General features: G+C 51.0%; 1 protein-coding gene across 2 annotated transcripts in view; it reads right to left on the bottom strand.

Annotated features, from left to right (window-relative positions):
* The window catches only part of TBCD (tubulin folding cofactor D), a 138,424-nt gene extending 121,218 nt beyond the window's left edge, over positions 1–17,206 (bottom strand). The window contains exons 1-7 of one of the 2 annotated variants that reach the window (XM_077854747.1): positions 16,964–17,206; positions 16,747–16,797; positions 12,046–12,143; positions 9,101–9,202; positions 7,157–7,303; positions 4,005–4,060; positions 344–476 (exon numbers count right to left, since the gene is read on the bottom strand). In XM_077854747.1, the coding sequence (XP_077710873.1) occupies positions 344–476; positions 4,005–4,060; positions 7,157–7,303; positions 9,101–9,202; positions 12,046–12,143; positions 16,747–16,797; positions 16,964–17,147 (771 nt within the window). In that variant the 5' untranslated portion in view covers positions 17,148–17,206. The remainder of the gene's footprint in view (positions 1–343; positions 477–4,004; positions 4,061–7,156; positions 7,304–9,100; positions 9,203–12,045; positions 12,144–16,746; positions 16,798–16,963) is intronic. The other variant, XM_077854748.1, reaches the window with a different exon arrangement.
* Positions 17,207–18,494: the final 1,288 nt, after the last annotated feature.

The raw sequence follows: 18,494 nt of genomic DNA, 5'->3' as shown, positions 1-18,494 counted from the left end.
GCAGTGCGCTCTGGGCGGGTGTTGTTGTGTATTTAACACACTTTTACTAACATCCTAACCCGAGCAGCTGAACAAAAGCAAATTTCAAATCACCTGCCTTACTTCATCAGAGCTGGTTCCAAAAATTACACTCTAACAGGATTACACAGCAGGAACCCGGCGGAGGGTGTGCCCCGCCCGCCCGGCCCAGCTCTATGGACACTGCCGCCCCCTGGTGGCGACGCGCCAGGTGACGGACTGCGCTGCTGGGGTTAATGGTCTCCCTATGCTCGGCCTATTTCAGAATGGACTCCAAGGTGAGCGCAACTTGCCCCCCCCCCCCCCCCGCCCGGGCAGTGTTTACCAGGGCCTGCAGCGTGCCATCCATGGCAATGACCCCCTCGATGGTCTGGAAGGAGGAGCGGGCCAAGGTGTGCAGGCTCCAGTCCAGAAAGCCAGCCATCTTCTTCTGCTTGACATCAGGCCGTGTGACAAACCTGCCAGAAGGATGCAAACAGGCAGGGTGAGCGCTCAACCACGGCCCCAAATGAGGAGAGCTCCCCCTCTGAGCCCACCGTGTCCTCCCACCGAGAGGAGTCTTCACACCAGGACATCTGTTCTCCACACGGTGGATTACATCCTCCTGTCAGGACACACTCTCCAGGGCGCTCTCTGATCTAAAATACCAGACACCACCCAGACCACGGCCCTCTCTGAGGTCATGTGCCGGTCCCCCACCCCCGTCTCCTCCCTACAGGGCTCCCATTCCTCCTGAGGCCCCCTACGCCGCAGGACCACGTTTACCTGGCCCCAACACTACCAGGAACCCCAAACCCCACCAACACCTACGACTCAGCCCTTCCCTTTCCTTCGCCTCAGGACACTGGACCGCCTCGAACAGCAAGGCCTGGCCCCAGGCCCCAGGCCCCTCTCCCTGCGCCTGCCCTGGGTCTCCCTTCCCCATTCCCTCCACCCAAAGCTGCACAGCGCCTTGCAGAGCCCACACCCGCTCAGCTCAGCACTCTCTGGATATTCAGATAGCACGTGCTAGATCCTGCGCGCTCTCTCACACTCCTGGTCTAGGCCAGCAGCCACCCTCCATCCCCCACACCAAACTGGCCTCAGCTATCTGACTCGGGGGCTCAGGTTGAGCCCATGCTCTCCTTGGGAAGCTTCCACTCTCGAGACAGAAACACGGGAAACAGGCAAAGAACATGAAGAGACAGACGGGGGGAGACGTGCAGCCTCCCAGAGGGCCCAGGGACACATGGGACCGGAGAGCATCAGGAGAGAGGACCTCACTCCCTTCACCTGCCCCCCACAGAACACGCTTGGCGGGACCCTCCACTTAATGCTGTGCAAACCCGTTTTACGACACGCTGGTCTGCTTCTCCCCCGTGTTGGCACCACGTACATCATGGCCCGCTCCAGAGCGGTGCCCAGTGTGGTTCTGGCACCTGCCTCAGCATCCTTGCGGGAAGCTCTCATCCAACCACAAGCCCTCCACCTCAGGGCCCTCTCTTCCCTCAGAACAGCCACAGCCCAGTGTATCAGACGATGCTCAGCCAGTGCAGTTACACGCAGCCCATTCTGGAACTCTCGGAGAAGCTGCCTGCCCAGCACCTGGCAAACCGGCAGGAGCATTTTTAATGCATTTAAAACCAGCCTCAACCACGCGAACTGTGTACTCGTCCCGACCACTAGGTGGTGCCGGAGAGTCCTGCCAAGTGGTTGCATGTGTCCCCAGGTCACCTTTCCCGGAGGACATCAGGGCAGGACCACAGGGCAGGGCCTCAGCTCCCCAGGCCCCAGATGCCATGGTCCACAGAGTCAAACTCAGCATCGCTGTACCAAACCCTCAGGACTGCTGGTAATAATAAATAATAAAAACATCGTTTTTTCCATTTAACAAATTTGGCAAATGTGTTAGAATCACACATAGTACTAATAAAAGTATGGGGAAGAGATAACCTTGCCAGTTAATTGCACTTAAAACCCCTAAAATGGGAATGGCTCAGAGGTTTAGCGCCGCCTTCAGCCCAGGGCGTGATCCTGGAGTCCCCAGATCCAGTCCTGCGCTGGGCTCCCTGCATGGAGCCTGCTTCTCCCTCTGCCTAGATCTCTGCCTCTCTCTCTGTCTCTCTGTCTGTCTCTCATAAATAAATAAATAAATAAATAAATAAATAAATAAATAAATAAATAAATAAATAAATAAATCTTAAAAAAAAAAAAAAAAAAACTAAAATGTCCGTTCCCCTTCCAGGAATTCACCCCTAAGAATCAATCAGAATGGTCCAAAATTTTACGTAAAACGTTCACAATGACATTGACTTTGCTAACAAGCTGCAGAGCAGCAGTCGCACATCCCATAGGGGACTGGAGAAACAGTAACAGATTCACACCATGATCGTGTTTTGGAAAAAGACTGAATGAAGCTCCAGGCCCATCTGTTGGCACCTGGTACCAATAATGTTCCCCAACATGCCCACGGACAGAAGAACAAAAGACAGACAGTTACGTCTCTGGGAGATGACGGTACACGTGGAGTTTGTACTTTATATTTTATTTTCCAAAACAAGTGATTACCCTTACAATTAAAAAGAAACTCATTTTTTTAATCACAAGAAACCTCTATCCAGTGAGTACCTCCCTCCCCTCAGGTGAAGCAATGCATGTGGGGCTCATGTGTTCCCCCCCCATCCCAAAATCAGTTCTACACAAGCTCTGCCCTGTGGCGCAGGAAGTGCTTGCACAAACACCTCAGCCAGGGCCCCACCGCCCTACAAAGGGTTTCTCTCTTTTTTTTTTTTTTTTTTAAGATTTTATTTAAAAAAATTTTTTTAATTTACTTATTTATTTATGAGAGAGACAGAGAGAGAGGCAGAGACACAGGCAGAGGGAGAAGCAGGCTCCATGCAGGGAGCCCAAGGGGGGACTCGATCCCGGGATCCCAGGATCACGCCTTGGGCCAAAGGCGGGCACTAAACCGCAGAGCCACCCGAGCTGCCCCCAAGGTTTCTCTTACCACTTTGTGTAAGGTCACAGCTACACCTAGGTACAGGGGAACCCTGAATGAGATGTTACCCACTTTCCCAATCAAAATATCCAAAAGTTTTCACAGTCCATTTCAACTTTCACAAATATAGAGTGGGGAAAAGCCAAATTTTCTAATTTATTTACTCTATACACTTATTTTAAATCACCCATCGTACCAAAGATTAATTTGGGAAAACTGCTTTCTGGGATGCCTGGTGGCTCAATGAGTGAAGCGTCCACCTTCAGCTCAGGTCATGATCCCAGGGTCCTGGGATGGAGCCTGGGCTCCCTGCTCAGTGAGGAGTCTGCTTCTCCCTCTGCCCCTGCCCTGCTTGTGTGTTCTCTCTCTGTTTCTCAAATAAAATATTAAAAAAAAAAAAAAAAAAAAAAAAACAGCTTCCTTCCATTCTCACATTTTCTGGAACAATTTTACACAGCTCTCACATGTATACAGCTTTGATGTTCTGCAGAGACGCTGAGGACACTGGGTCAGCTTACCCAGTTCATCAGACAAAGCCATGTTCACCTGTTTGAGGCAGTCTGTTTTTTAGTCAACAGAGAATATGTGCGGGTTTCTATCCCAAGCCACAGTGATCCAATCAAGCTCATGATCTCCATAAACCACAGCGTTAACTGCTTTCTAAGTGACCTTTAGAGACTCATCTAAGCGCCACCACCCCAAAGCTGAGGTCCTGCCCACGTATAACCGCTACACCCGTTCTGAATGTGCACAGTTGATGGGACTGTCGGCTGACCTCCAAAGCCCCAGACCACACTGTCGGGTTCGGAGGTCTCTGCAGCTTCCTCAAAGAGAGAGACGAGCAACGGGCAGTAGCAAAGACTTCCCCAGGCCACAGGTCCGTCAGCCAGTGTCCTCCTCCAAGGTAACACAGAAACAGGAACACGGAAGAGGACGGAAGACAAACCCTCTCAGAGCACACTAGTCACATATCAAGCAACACAGCTGGCAGCAGCAGAGAGGTACTCACTTGGACACAAGGACAGCGGCTGCATCTCGGGCCTTGTCACTGACAACCAGGTAGGCCTACAAGGATAAAGGACAGACCCCATTACACACATCATGTAAATCTCGGGGACCTGCTCACCAGCCAGTCCCACACGCGGCAGCCCCCAGAGAACCCAGAATGAAGCTTCTAGGCAGAGGCCACATTCCAAAGCTGCACAAACCACCCCTAAACTGGAACCACAGTCGCCAGCAGCTGCCGAGTGCTGTGCTCACCACAGGGCAGGTGCCCAGCTGCACACGGCATGTGGCCAGACCCCTTGAAACACGTGTCACACGGCTATCACAGGGAATCACAGGGGCACCTGGGTGGCTCGGGCAGTCGAGTGCCCGACTCAGCAGGGAGACCGCTTGAGGTTCTCTTCCCTCTCCCTCTGCTCCTCCTCCTGCTCATATTCTGTGTGTGTGTGTGTGTGTGTCTCTCAAATAAATCTTTAAAAAAAAAATCATAGCATCCACGAAGCACACATGGGACCTGCCAATATGTGAGTATGCAGTTGGGAGGCCCCACTCAAACAGAGGACCACCCAGGGTCAAAACAAAATAACTATTTTTTTATTCAGAAGCCTGCCTTAAGTCTCCAATTCTCACCTCCACTTTTTTCCAAATGATCCACAAAATATCTTTTTTCTGAGGGACAATCACATACCCAGTGCCAAACCCTTAGGAACATACAGCCACTCACCTGACCGTCCCATTTACACAACAAATACACAAAGGGTGTATGTAAAGGTGCTTCATCACCATACTACTTCTCACAGAATTAGAAACAAACTAAATGTCCATCTACAAGAGAATTTTGTTTAAAGATTTATCAATGGGGCAGCCGGGGTGGCTCAGCGGTTTAGCGCCGCCTTCAGCCCAGAGCCTGATCCTGGGGACCCGGGATCGAGTCCCGTGTCAGGTTCCCTGCAGGGAACCTGCTTCTCCCTCTGCCTGTGTCTCTGCCTGTGTGTGTGTGTGTGTGTGTGTGTCTCATGAAAAAATAAATAAAACCTAAGAAAAAATAAAAGAAAATAAAGACTTATCGATGGACTGATCTGAGCAAGAGCATGCACATCCACGCGTCGGGTGGCAGCGGAGAGGGAGAATCTGCAGTGGACCCCACACTGAGCACAGCACCTGACGCAGGGCTCCATCTAATGACCCTGAGATCATGGCCTGAGCCAAAACCAATAGTCTGACACTCAACCGACTGTGCCTCCCAGTCGCCCCAAGAAAATATCTTTAAAATTAGGGTTCAGTGGAGCACCGTTTCCCTTCAAGATTATGAGAAGACATCTACTCACTGACAAAACACCAGGGAAAAAGCAGCTCGCAGAGCAGCAGGACACCAAGGGCGTGTGCACAGAGTGAGCAGCTCGGGATCAAGAAGCAAACTTCCTGGCTTCAAATCTGATCTACCACTGACCATAAAGTGAACCAGCTAAGTTACTTTTTTTTTTTTTTTTTTTTTTACTATCGCCCCCTCAGTAAAATGAAGATAAAAAGAGTTAGCCATTGGGACACCTGGGGGCTCAGTGGCTGAGCAACTGCCGTTGGCCCAGGTCATGATCTCAGGGTCCTGAGACAGAGCCCACATCAGGGTCCCTGCTTGGCGGGGAGTTGGGTTCTCCCCGACCCCTCCTCTCCCCTCATGCTCTTTCTCGCTGTCTCAAATAAGTAAATAAAATCTTTTAAAAAGTATTGTTTTAAAAAAAAAGCAAACTCCAATCAGTAGAATTATGTGAGTCATCACACAAAAGATGATTAGAACAGTGTCTAGCACATAGCAGACACTCAACAGACACCCGACCGCTAGTGTTCACACCTTGTGGAACCCATCCTGCGTGGGCTGGACACAGTGACATGCTTCTAACCAAGAATGTGGCAAGGGGTAGGACGCCACTTCTGTGACTTGATAACACATCATGGTGACTTCTGTCTTGCCAGCAGACCCTGCCCTCTGCCAGCTTCGAGGGAATATGCTGCCATGTTAAGGGGGCCACATGGCAAGGAACAGTCAGCAAAGAACCCTTGGTCCAACACACTCAAGGATCTGGCTTATGGCAATCACCCCGACAACAGGAAAGCAAGCCTTACTCTGGACGAGTTTTGACTTCAGCTGGGGAGACCTGGATGCAGACTGCCCAAATTCCTGACCCACAGAACTATGAGATAATAAGTGTGTGTTGTGTTAAACCACTGAAGTTTGGGGTAATGCAAATACTATGCACATAGACAAATTACTACCTCACAAAAAGTATGAAAAAATATACAAGGGTTATTATTCCTCGGCACTAGAATTTGAGGGACCTTTTTTTTTTTTTTAAGATTTTATTTATGAGAGACACAGAGAGAGAGGTAGAGACACAGGCAGAGGGAGAAGCAGGCTCCATGCAGGGAGCCCGACGTGGGACTCAATCCCAGGTCTCCAGGATCAGGCCCTGGGCTGAAGGAGGCACTAAACCGCTGAGCCACCCAGGCTGCCCCAGGGACTTTGATTTAGCATCTTTCTTGCTTTGCTTTATTTTCTCATTTTTCTACACAGATCATGTATTATTTATACAACATTAAAAATTAAAAACCAAAAAAATAATAAAATTAAAAACCAAATTTAAAATGGACCTTTAGGGGATCCCTGGTGGCTCAGCGGTTTGGCACCTGCCTTTGGCCCAGGGCGTGATCCTGGAGTCCTGGGTTCGAGTCCCACATCAGGCTCCCTGCATGGAGCCTGCTTCTCCCTCTGCCTGTATCTCTGCCTCTCTCTCTCTCTGTGTCTCTCATGAATAAATAAATAATCTTTTTTAAAAAATGGACCTTTTTTATAAAATGGACCTTTATTTTCTCTTACAACTGCCCCGAGATCTCTCATATGTCATTACTACGATTAGCAAACAATTTGCACTACCTACAAAGAATTGAGATTTGCTAAGTAATTCATCCTCTCTCCTATATGAATTATCACACTTTCAAAATAGGTTAGGAAATGGAATTTTACCTCACTGAAAAAACAGTAACAGCAGTCAAAGAAACATAAGTGTTCAAAGTGTGGCTAATTAAACTCTAATATCAAGATAGCATGAAAATGAAAAAGAACACTAACTAGCAGCTAATGACGTGCATGATCACAGTTACCTCTGCTATTTGGAGAATGCGATCCATTATGGACATTCGCGTCTGTCCAGGTTGCGTAAGGAGGTTCCCGTCGAGGCGTGAAAAATCAAAAGGGATCAAGCAGGTCACAGAGAGCCACAGTAACAGCATGTAGCGCGTCTCCCAAGTCTAGGAAGTTAAATCAAAGTAAAACGGCTGCTGTACGAAGGACAGAGGTAGCCCGTAGGCCCCGCTCACAGTCCTCCCGCTCTCCCCGCCCCTCGATGCCACCACAGGCCCGTCAGGTGCGGTCCACTCAGAACCTGGAGCACAGACCCTCACGAGCTGCCCCCGGTCTCCCCTGTATCCCCCGCACACACCCGCCGTCAGACAGACAGCCCGTTACCTCCGCAGACGAAACAAACAGCAAAATGAACAAAGCAAAAGCACAACATGTCAGTCTAATGGCTCCTCCTGGCTGGCACCCTTCAGCGCACAATCAGCAGATTAAGAGAGTGAAAAACAAAAGATGGAGAACAAAAGACTTCAGAATAAAAACTATCCTCAACTTCCAAAGAGGAGTGCCCTTATTTTAAGAGGTCAGCAAAACAAGACTCCATTTCGGCCCTGGGATCACGCATCCAGGCACAAGAAGCAGGGGAGAGCTGGGGAAATGCTCACCCGCGCCTTCAACAGAGATCAGGCGCGTTCACAGACAACTCACTGGTGTGCAACTGTGAAATGTGTGCTCCTCAGAACGCACGCTGTGCGAAAGAATGCTCCCAAAGCAACCTGGAAAAGCGCGCTAACAAGGCTGGCCACCAGTGGGCCTCTGGAAACCTGGATCTCAGGAGGCTTCCCACCATTCCCTGAGGAGGAGGATGCCCTGTGCCTGGGCCACTTGTAAAACCCCGTGGCTTATGTCAAAACCTGCCGTCCTTCTGGGAGTCTGGCGTTTCAGTCCATGCTCGGCAGAGTACCCACGTGACCAGGCCCCAAGAAAAATCCTGCACACCAGCCTCTATGACCTTCCCTGGTGGAAGACACTTCATAGGTGCCATCACAACTCGGTGCCAGGAGAACTTACAAGTGACATAACTGGGAGAAAACCCTAGAAGCTTCCTTCTGGGTTTCGCCAAACTTCCCCCCATATACCTTTCCCTGTGCTGATTTTGCTACTAATCAGTCACAACCATTAAGAACAACTCCACGCAGGGGCAGCCCTGGGTGGCTCAGCGGTTTAGTGCCATCTTCAGCCCAGGGTGTGATCCCAGAGACCTGGGATTGAGTCCCACGTCGAGCTCCTTGCATGGAGCCTAATTCTCCCTCTGCCTGTGTCTCTGCCTCTCTCTCTCTCTCTCTCTCTCTCCGTGTGTCTCTCATGAATGAGTAAGTAAAATATTTAAAAAAAAAAAAAAAAGAACTCCACGCAGAATCCTACAGTGGTCCCAGGGAATCATCAAACCGGGGGTAGTCCTGGAAACCAAGTAGTTTTATTTCAGTTTTTAAAAATGTGAAAGGTTAAAAAAAAAAAAAAAAGGTTGATATAGTTATCACCACTACACTGTATATAGGCATATTGTTCTTCTTCATAAAGAGTATATTTTTTTTTTTAATTTTTATTTATGATAGTCACAGAGAGAGAGAGAGGCAGAGACATAGGCAGAGGGAGAAGCAGGCTCCATGCACTGGGAGCCCGATGTGGGATTCGATCCCGGGTCTCCAGGATCGCGCCCTGGGCCAAAGGCAGGCGCCAAACCGCTGCGCCACCCAGGGAACCCAAAGAGTATATTTTAAAAGGAATTAATTTAAAGTAACAAAAACAAAAAGGCAAAAGAATAAAAGAAAAGAGAGAGTGATACAAAGCAGCAGAAGTTAAAATTGAAGGAAACAGGAAGATGAACCCGCCAGTCAGGAGTGGAGCAAACAAGGGAAGAAGGAAGGAAGGACGCGGCTGGGAATGAAAAGGAGAAAAAAGACACTCACCTCATGGTCTCTGGGATTCTGATTTGTAAACATATCTAAAACAGGCTGTACGTTGGCTACTTCATGAGGAAATAAACGAAGAAATGTTTTATATCCTCGAACCTACCAGGTTAAAAAAAAATTATTACATAATTAGAAAACACAGAAAGCAGCAAAATTATATTTTTCTTTATCATCAAAGATCACCACCTATTCCACACAGTGATCAAAAAGAATTATATCACATTACAGCTATATAACTTGTTAAGAATAAACAGGAAAGCCATTTTACTTCTTATATCATTTCACAAATGTTTGTTCTGACTTAACACGTATTATATGTGCTTCATCAAAAATAGAGATATATGGGACACCTGGGTGGCTCAGCAGTTGAGCATCTGCCTTTGGCCCAGGGCGTGACCCCAGGGTCCCAGGATCGAGTCCTGCACTGGTCTCCCCGCAGGGAGCCTGCTTCTCCCTCTGCCTGTGTCTCTGCCTCTCTCTGTGTCTCTCAAGAATAAATAAGTAAAATCTTTAAAAATATATACAAAACCACAATGAGATACCACCTCACAACAGTGAGAATGGGGAAAATTAACAAGGCAGGAAACAACACATGTTGGAGAGGATGTGGAGAAAGGGGAACCCTCTTGCACTGATGGTGGGAATGGGAACTAGTGCAGCCACTCTGGAAAACTGTGTGGAGGTTCCTCAAAGAGTTAAAAATAGACCTGCCCTACGACCCAGCAATTGCACTGCTGGGGATTTACCCCAAAGATACAGATGCAGTGAAATGCCGGGACACCTGCACCCCGATGTTTCTAGCAGCAATGTCCACAATAGACACATTTTGGGAGGAGACTCGGTGTCCATCAACAGATGAATGGATAAAGAAGATGTGGTCTATGTATACAATGGAATATTCCTCAGCCATTAGAAATGACAAATACCCACCATTTGCTTCGACGTGGATGGACCTGGAGGGTATTATGCTGAGTGAAGTAAGTCAATCGGAGAAGGACAAACATTATATGGTCTCATTAATTTGGGTAAAATAAAAAATAGTGAAAGGGAATAAAGGGGAAAGGAGAAAAAATGAGTGGGAAATATCAGAAAGGGAGACAGAACATGAAAGCCTCCTAACTCTGAGAAACGAACCAGAGGTGGTGGAAGGGGAGGTGGGCAGGGTGACTGGGTGGCGGGCACTGAGGGGGGCACTTGACAGGATGAGCACTGGGTATTATTCTGTATGTTGGCAAATTGAACACCAATAAAAAATAAACTTATAAAAAAAAAGACTTAAAATTTCAAAAAAATATATATATATACATATAGATATGTTACAAACTAAAAAGTTTTCCTTTGACCTTGTTTACACAAAAGTGTCCTCTGACACTCAGGAGACTAAGTCCTCAAAAACTCAAAGGTCCCCAAATTCACTATGGCTTCCATAAACGCAGTGCTACACCACCAGAAGGGACCCTGCACTCAAACCACCTGAGCCACAGAGGAGTAAGCCCACGGCAGCCCACCACGAAGCCCTCTCACTGGCCAAGGACCTCTCCTCACCACACAGCAGGCACTACTATACCGCGCAGCCCATCAAAACCCACCCGAGACAGGGATCCCTGGGTGGCGCAGTGGTTTGGCACCTGCCTTTGGCCCAGGGCGTGATCCTGGAGACCCAGGATCGAATCCCGCGTCGGGCTCCCTGCATGGGGCCTGCTTCTCCCTCTGCCTGTGTCTCTGCCTCTCTCTCTCTCTCTGTGACTATCATGAATAAATAAATAAAATCTTTAAAAAAAAAAAAAAAAAAAAAAACACCCACCCGAGACAGTTCTGAGTCACTCCCATGGTTAAAACTGCAATTGGCTGGCACGCCTGGGTGGCTCAGCGGTTGGGCGTCTGCCTTTGGCTCAGGGCATGACCCCAGGGTCCCGGATTGAGTCCCACATCGGGCTCCCTGCATGGGCCCTGCTTCTCCCACTGCCTGTCTCTGCCTTTCTATCTGTGTCTCTCATGAATAAAATCTTAAAAAAAAAAAATTGCAATTGGTGATGTCTGCAGGTCAGCACTGGCCTATCACCTGGGAGTCTCTTAAGAATGCAGATTACCACGCTCCACTCCAGACCTGCTTACTCAGAATCTGCCTTGCTAACAAGATCCCCAGGAAATTCACCTGCACATTAAAGTTTGATAAGCACTTCCATTTTCACCAAACTTGTCCACTTTTTCCTTGTAAGAAACTCCTAATTAGTCATCCCTCTCTCCCCCTCTCCCTCCTCTCTTCCCCTCCCCCATTGCCTTTCTAGCTAGGTGCTACTTGATGTATTTCAACGAAAGATGCTAAATATCTCAGACGTGGTTTCAGCCAAAGGACCCCCAATCACTATCACTAATATCTGATCCCTAAAATGTGGTAAAAAAAAAAAAAAAAAAAAAAGACTGAAACCCACAACTTATGTGTGAGAACCATCTTTCCTGAAAAATAATATTTGGAAGTTAAGTTCTAGACCAAGTATATAAAAAAGTGTCCTTTTGGGGTGCCTGGGTGGCTCAGTCGGTTAAGCATCTGCCTTCAGCTCAGGTCATGATCCCGGGGTCCTGGAATGGAGTGTCAGGCTCCCTCCTCAGAGGGGAGTCTACTTGTCCCTCTGCCCCTCCCCCTGATTATGTTCTATGTCAAACAAATAAATAAAAACCTTTTTTTTTAAGATTTGATTTACTTATTCATGAGAGACATAGAGGGAAAGAGGCAGAGGCAGAGACACAGGCAGGGAGAGAAGCAGGCTCCATGCCGGGAGCCCGATGTGGAACTCGATCCCGGGACCCCAGGGTCACGACCTGAGCCAAAGGCAGACGCTCAACCACTGAGCCACCCAGGCGTCCCAGTAAATAAAAATCTTAAAAAAAAAAAAAAAAGGGCAGTGTTCTGTCAACTATAAAGTGCTATGTGTAAAGGTTACCTTGGTGATGATGTAAAGAAATTTAAAAGCCAGGTGTATGAGGTCAGCTGGAGAGGTCTTATCTTGCACTATATCCAACAACAAGTTCATCATCCATTCTAGGGAAAAACATACACAAAACATGTACTACAAAATTAAACATAAAGAAAATTAAACATAACTATGATATTAAAACAAAATGCCAAAAAAAGGCTTTATAAATATGAGTGGTTAAGTATTAGTAAACCTATTCAATCCAAGTATCAACAGAGAAAAAGAAGAAAAACATTTTCATCTTAACAGATTCTAGAACATAGAATACACCATTCATTCTTGCTCTTAAAATGCAGGAGAGGGGCTCCTGGGTGGCTGAGTCGGTAAAGCATGCAACTCCTGATGGCAGCCCAGATCATGGTTGTGCGATCCAGCCCCAAGCGGCCTCAGCCCTGGGCAGGGAGTCTGCTTAAGATTCTCTCTCTCGGGTATCCCTGGGTGGCTCAGCAGTTTAGCACCGCCTTCGGCCCAGGATGTGATCCTGGAGTCCCGGGATCGAGTCCTGCATCGTGCTCCCTACATGGAGCCTGCTTCTCCCTCTGCCTGTGTCTCTGCCTCTTTCTCTTTGTCTCTCTCATGAATATATAGGTGAAATCTTTAAAAATAGATTCTCTCTGTGCTCACTTCAGCAGCACATATACTAACACTATACTCTCCCTCTCCCTCTCCCCCCCCACTACTTACACATGTGCATTCTCTTTCTCTCTCCAAAAAAGATAATAAAATAAAATAAAATAAAATAAAATAAAATAAAATAAAATAAAATAAAATAAAATGCAGGAGAAATATTTTTAAAAATTACACGATCTCAAATATCTAATACCATGGCTTATAAAAGATACTTCCTACAACTACTAAGATTTAGTGATAAGCACATTCTAACCAATGTAAATAAGGCAGAAAAAAAGGATTTCCACTCCTAGTTATAAAGGAATAGATTATATAGAACTGTTCCACCACCAAAAATTAGAAAACTAGACAAATATGTGATGAATTTTCAGACACTGGAACAACAGACAGTGCAAGGTAACAAACCAACAGGGATGTACAGCTGCCCAGGGTGTCTGCCAGGAGGTGATTTTTAGAATTCAGTACATGGAGGGGAGGACTCAAACAGAGCAGAGACTATGGTTCAAGGAGGCTAAGTCAGCTGAAATCTGTAGGACAGAGCAATGAAGAGGAAGGTATGCATGTTCACAAGCATAGGAGGAGCCCACAAGCCCAGGTTAAGAAAAACCATCAAAAAGCAGTAAGGTGGGCAGCCCGGGTAGCTCAGCGGTTTAGCACCGTCTTTGGCCCGGGGCGTGATCCTGGGGACCCGGGATCGAGTCCTGTATCGGGCTCACCTGCGTGGAGCCTATTTGTCCCTCTGCCTGTGTCTCTGTGTATCTGCCCCTCTCTCTGTGTCTCTCATGAATAAATAAAATCTTTAAAAAAAGAAAAAAAAAAGCAGTAAGGTGAAGAGTTCCCAGCTGACATGGGGCCAACATTCAAATTCCATCAAGTCAGAGTAAAGTCTTTGAGCACCCAGAGCAACCAGGAGACGCTCCAGAGAAGTCTTTTCTTAGTAGTGAGGCTAAATTAGAGAAAAACTAGAGAAAAAGTGAGAACTGCCCTAACGAAGCTATAAATGGTTTACAATTAACTAAACTGCCTGGCAAATTTGAGCACTCTCTAAAGACAAAAAATGTAAAACCACCATCATCATAATACAATACCCTTAATCCACTCAAAAATTGTAAGACATGTGGCTCTAAAAAGTTACTGTGACTCCTAATGGGGGCAATCAGTCAACAGAAATTCCCCAAAGATATAAACTTTTTTTTTTTTAAGATTTTATTTATTCACTCGTGAGACACAGAGAAAGAGGCAGAGACACAGGCAGAAGGAGAAGCAGGCTCCATGTGGGGAGCCTGACATGGGACTGATCCCGGGAACTGGGGGTCACGCCCTGGGCTGAAGGCAGACAGATGCTCAACCGCTGAACCACCCAGGTGCCCCGAAAATATAAACTTTAAAGCAAGTATCATAAATACTATCAATACTAAGACATGCTCAAGGATGTAATGGAAAATCTGAACACCATGAGACAAGAAATGAATATATTAACACAGTAACTTCAAGAGCTGGAAAAAACAAGATCTGAACAGAGGATTAGATCCTGCAGAAGATGAGAGAACTTAGAGGCACAGTAAGTAAACTTCTACACTACAGGGGGAAGGAAGGGAAAACACAGAGCAGCCTCAGCACCACGTGCAAGTGTCAAGTGCATCAACACACAGTTAACCTGAGTTCTAAGGGCAGAGGAAATATCCAAAGAAATAACTGCCAAAATTATTCCAAAGTTGATGACCACTGTACACCTATTAATCTAAAAGCTTCAACAAACTCCGAGCAGGATAAATGGGAAGAAAATTACACCATGGCATGTCATGTTTCAAACTGCTAAAGATCACCAATAAAAAGAAAATCCTACCAACTGCCAGAGAAAAAAGCCCAAGTTACATGGAGGAACAAAGAGAAGTATAAAGACAGATCTCTTGTCTGAACCAACACAAGCCAAGACAGTAGGACCATCTCTTTTAAAATGCTGAAAGGAAGGCAGCCTGGGGGGGCTCAGTGGTTTAGTGCCACTTCAGCCCGGGACGTGATCTTGGGGTCCCGGGATCAAGTCCCACATCGGGCTCCCTGTGTGGAGCCTGTGTCTCCCTCTACCTGTGTCTCTGCCTCTGTGTCTCATGAATAAATAAATAAAATCTAAAAAAAAAAAAAAAAAGGAAACCCAAAAGAAGTGGAAAAGCTAGCAAAGTATCTCATTACACAATGAACTTTAAACGTTACACCCAGTTAAAGAAGCCAGCCAGTCACAAAAGTCCATGTATTGCCTGACTCTATTAGCGAAAATGTTCCTGCCACACACATGCAGACACAGAAAGCAGATTAGTGGTTGCCAGGGACTGGAGGGGGCGTGGGGGGGACTGCCGACGGGTAGGAGCTTCTTCTGGGGATGATGAAACGTTCAGGAATTAGTGGTGAGGGCTGCCCAAGTCTGTGACACACTAAACACCAGGGAAGTATACACTTGAAATGGTGAAACCCGTGGCGTGTAAGTCCCCCCTCACCTCAGCACAAGCAGCTTCGTCCCAGAGCAAAACTCTCAACGGGCCACTTAGGACAAGAGAAGCTTCCCCAGAGGAGAGAAGCTTCCCCAGAGAAGTGAACACCCCACATAAAGGACAGGCTTCCTTCTGGCATCCGGGACAGCCTCAGTGTGATGGAAAACTCAACCAACTCGCCTGCTCCAGGGAAAACCTGCCATCCGCCCGGCACACTGGCCAGATGCAGCTGCCCAACAGAACACGGGCAGGAGAGGCCTGGCAGGAAACACTCCAACTTATAAAACAGAAGCAGAGGAGCCCTCATCTCCATCCCTTTGGTGTTAAACGCAGACAGAACCAGTAACACGGAAAGACCAAATTACATGGAAAAGCTGATGCCAGAGGAGAGAGTAGAACCTGGGGAAGAGCAGAGCACAGCCAGACCTGGACCGAGGGACTCAGAAACAGAGCAGAGACCGTCACAACAACAGAGACCAGAAAAGCAGATTATTCCACATGCTCATCTCAGGAATCCTCACCACCCGCCTCCAGCTGCAGTAAAAAGGGAAAGAGAGTGATACAAATCCACAAAGAAGAAGAGAGGAAAAAAAAAAAAAGAAGAGAGGAAAAAACAACAGCCAAGAGATGTCATCTGTGCCTTGGAAACTGGACAGCAGCAGGGAAAGCCGGGGGACCTGGAGCAGCCCAGCAAGCAGTCCGGGCTCAGGCACCGGGAGGGCCCCAGGCAGGGCAGAGAGGGAGACAACGGGAGTGCTCTGGGGTCCCGCAGCCACCGCCCCTGCTGGGCAGAGAGCCAGAGGCTTACGTCTCTAAAGTGAGCACCGCAGCCATTAGCCACATTTGGAGGCTTTCTTAATTTAAGTCGAATAAAATTTGAAATGCAGTTCTTCGGTCATCCTAGCCTAGCCAAGCTTCTGGTGCTCTGCAATCCCACGTGGCTAGTGGTGACCTTGCCAGACGGTGCCCATCTAGAACATTCCGTCATCACACAAAGCTCTACGGGACCGAGGTGCTCTGGATAGAGCGGGTCCAAGAGGAAGCCAGGAAGGGGCGGACGACAGCCACGCGGTCAGCGCCGCAGTCCCAGGCCGGAGTAGGCATTCGGGGCTAGGAGGCCCACAGCGGGACCGCCCCGACCCGGCTGCAGCACCCAGCACCCAGCACCCAGCACCCAGCTGCAGCCGCTGTTCCCCAGACCGCAACACCCAGCCCTACGGCGACTGTGAAGCGTACCGAGCCACCGACAAGCACACTTAGATAGCAAAGACAACGGATGAAATAAATTAAAGAGGGATCCCCGGTGGCTCAGCGGTTAGCGCCGCCTGCAGCCCGGGGCGTGACCCCGAGGTCCCGAGACCGAGTCCCACGTCGGGCTCCTGCGCGGAGCCTGCTTCTCCCTCTGCCTGGGTCTCTGCCTCTCTCGCTCTCTCTCTCTGTCTCTATCTCATAAATAAATAAATGAGATCTTAGAAAAGAAGAAGAGGAAGAGCTCGACTCGGGCTGGAGCTGGGGCAGGTTGGGACCCCGCGGCGCCTGCCTCCGTCCTCACCGAGGTGCGGGTCCAGCAGATGGGGCTGCTCCTGGTATTTGTCCATTATCACTAAAAAGAAAGCGCGAGAATTGGCGTCCGGGAGGGCGGTGCCCCCTCCGCGCCGCAGGCCCCCGCCCCCGCCCCCGCCCCGCGCCTTTGTCCGCGGCTCGCCCCCCGCCCCCGCCCCCCCGCGGGCCCCCCGCCCCCCCCGCGGGCCCCCCGCCCCCGCGCGCACCTCGGAACCGCTCCAGGGCGCCCTCCCGGGCCGCACGGTCGCCGAGCACCTCCCGCAGGCGGCCGAGCAGCGCCCGGGTCTCCGCGCTCTCGCCGAACGCCTCGAGGGCGCTGCCGCGCGCCAGCACCTCGTCCTCCGCCCCGTCCTCCGGCGCGCCCGCCGCCCGCTCCTCGCCCAGGGCCATGCTCGGCGTCCGCGGCCGCGCCCGAGCTCCGGGAAGGCGAACGCGGGCTCACGCGGGCCGAGGGCGACGGCGGAGGCACTGGCGGTCGCCACCGACGCCGGCCCCGCCCCGCGACCTCCGACCTCGCGCCTCGGGCCGCTACGGAGCGCGCCGGCCGCCAAAAGAGGTGCACGGAGGCGGCGCGGAGCCCCGAGGGGCGGGGCCCGGGGAGGGGAGCCTGCGGCGCGGGAGGGGCGGGGCCGGGGGCGCGGGGGGCGGAGCCTGTGGGGTGGGGCGGGGGCGGGGCCCGGGGAGAGGAGCCTGCGGCGGGCGGGCCTGGAATACGGGGGCGGAGCCTGCTGCGCGGGGTGGGGCGGGGCCCGGGGGAGGGCGCGGCCCGGGGGAGGGGAGCCTGCGGGGGGCGGAGCCTGCTGCGCGGGGTGGGGCGGGGGCGGGGCCGGGGAGGGGAGCCTGCGGCGCGGGAGGGGCGGGGCCGGGGGCGCGGGGGGCGGAGCCTGTGGGGTGGGGCGGGGGCGGGGCCCGGGGAGAGGAGCCTGCGGCGGGCGGGCCTGGAATACGGGGGCGGAGCCTGCTGCGCGGGGTGGGGCGGGGCCCGGGGGAGGGCGCGGCCCGGGGGGGAGGGGAGCCTGCGGGGGGCGGAGCCTGCTGCGCGGGGTGGGGCGGGGGCGGGGCCGGGGAGGGGAGCCTGCGGGGCGGAGCCTGGTGCACGGGATGGGGCGGGGCGGGGCCTGTGGCGGGTGCAGCCCGGAGGGAGCGGCACGGAGCCGAGCCTGCGGCGGGAGGACCGGAGCAGGGGCGGGGGGCGGAGAGGAGCAGGGGAGTCCCGCGCCGGCAGAGTCGCGGGAGGAGACCCAGGCCGAGCCCCTTCGCCCCGCCGCCCTGCACACTGGGGACGCGGCTCGCACCGTCGTCCCGCAAGCGCGGGTCCTGCGCGACGCAGGTTCTGGGTTGAAATGTCACAGGTCCGGAAGGAGGCGTCCGGGTGGGTCCGGCGGTAACAGGCTCGCCCGCCGCGGGGGACCAGCCTCCTGACCGCGAGGCCAGACTCGGGAAAGAGAGAGGCGGGCGCGCCTGCGCCCCGAGGTTGGTAATTTTGCAAAGAGGAGCAAAGGCCTGGCCTTCAGGGAGGACACGCGACCTGACCCCGGCCGCCTGACCACAGTGGACGCCCCAGATACCCCCGTGGGCAGGGCCCGACCCCCACCCTCTTGTCATCCCCTGAAAAATGCAGTGCGGGGCAGGCTGGCGGTGGCTGCGGCCCCAAGACCTTTCCTTCCGTGTGTCCCACCTGGGCAGGGGTGGACTCCGAGCCCCACTCCCTGGAGATGCCGCGGGACAGGGGAGACC

The sequence above is a fragment of the Canis aureus genome, chromosome 16, assembly GCF_053574225.1.
Source record: "Canis aureus isolate CA01 chromosome 16, VMU_Caureus_v.1.0, whole genome shotgun sequence".
Classification (NCBI taxonomy): domain Eukaryota; kingdom Metazoa; phylum Chordata; class Mammalia; order Carnivora; family Canidae; genus Canis; species Canis aureus.
This window is presented reverse-complemented; position numbering and strand designations above follow the sequence as displayed.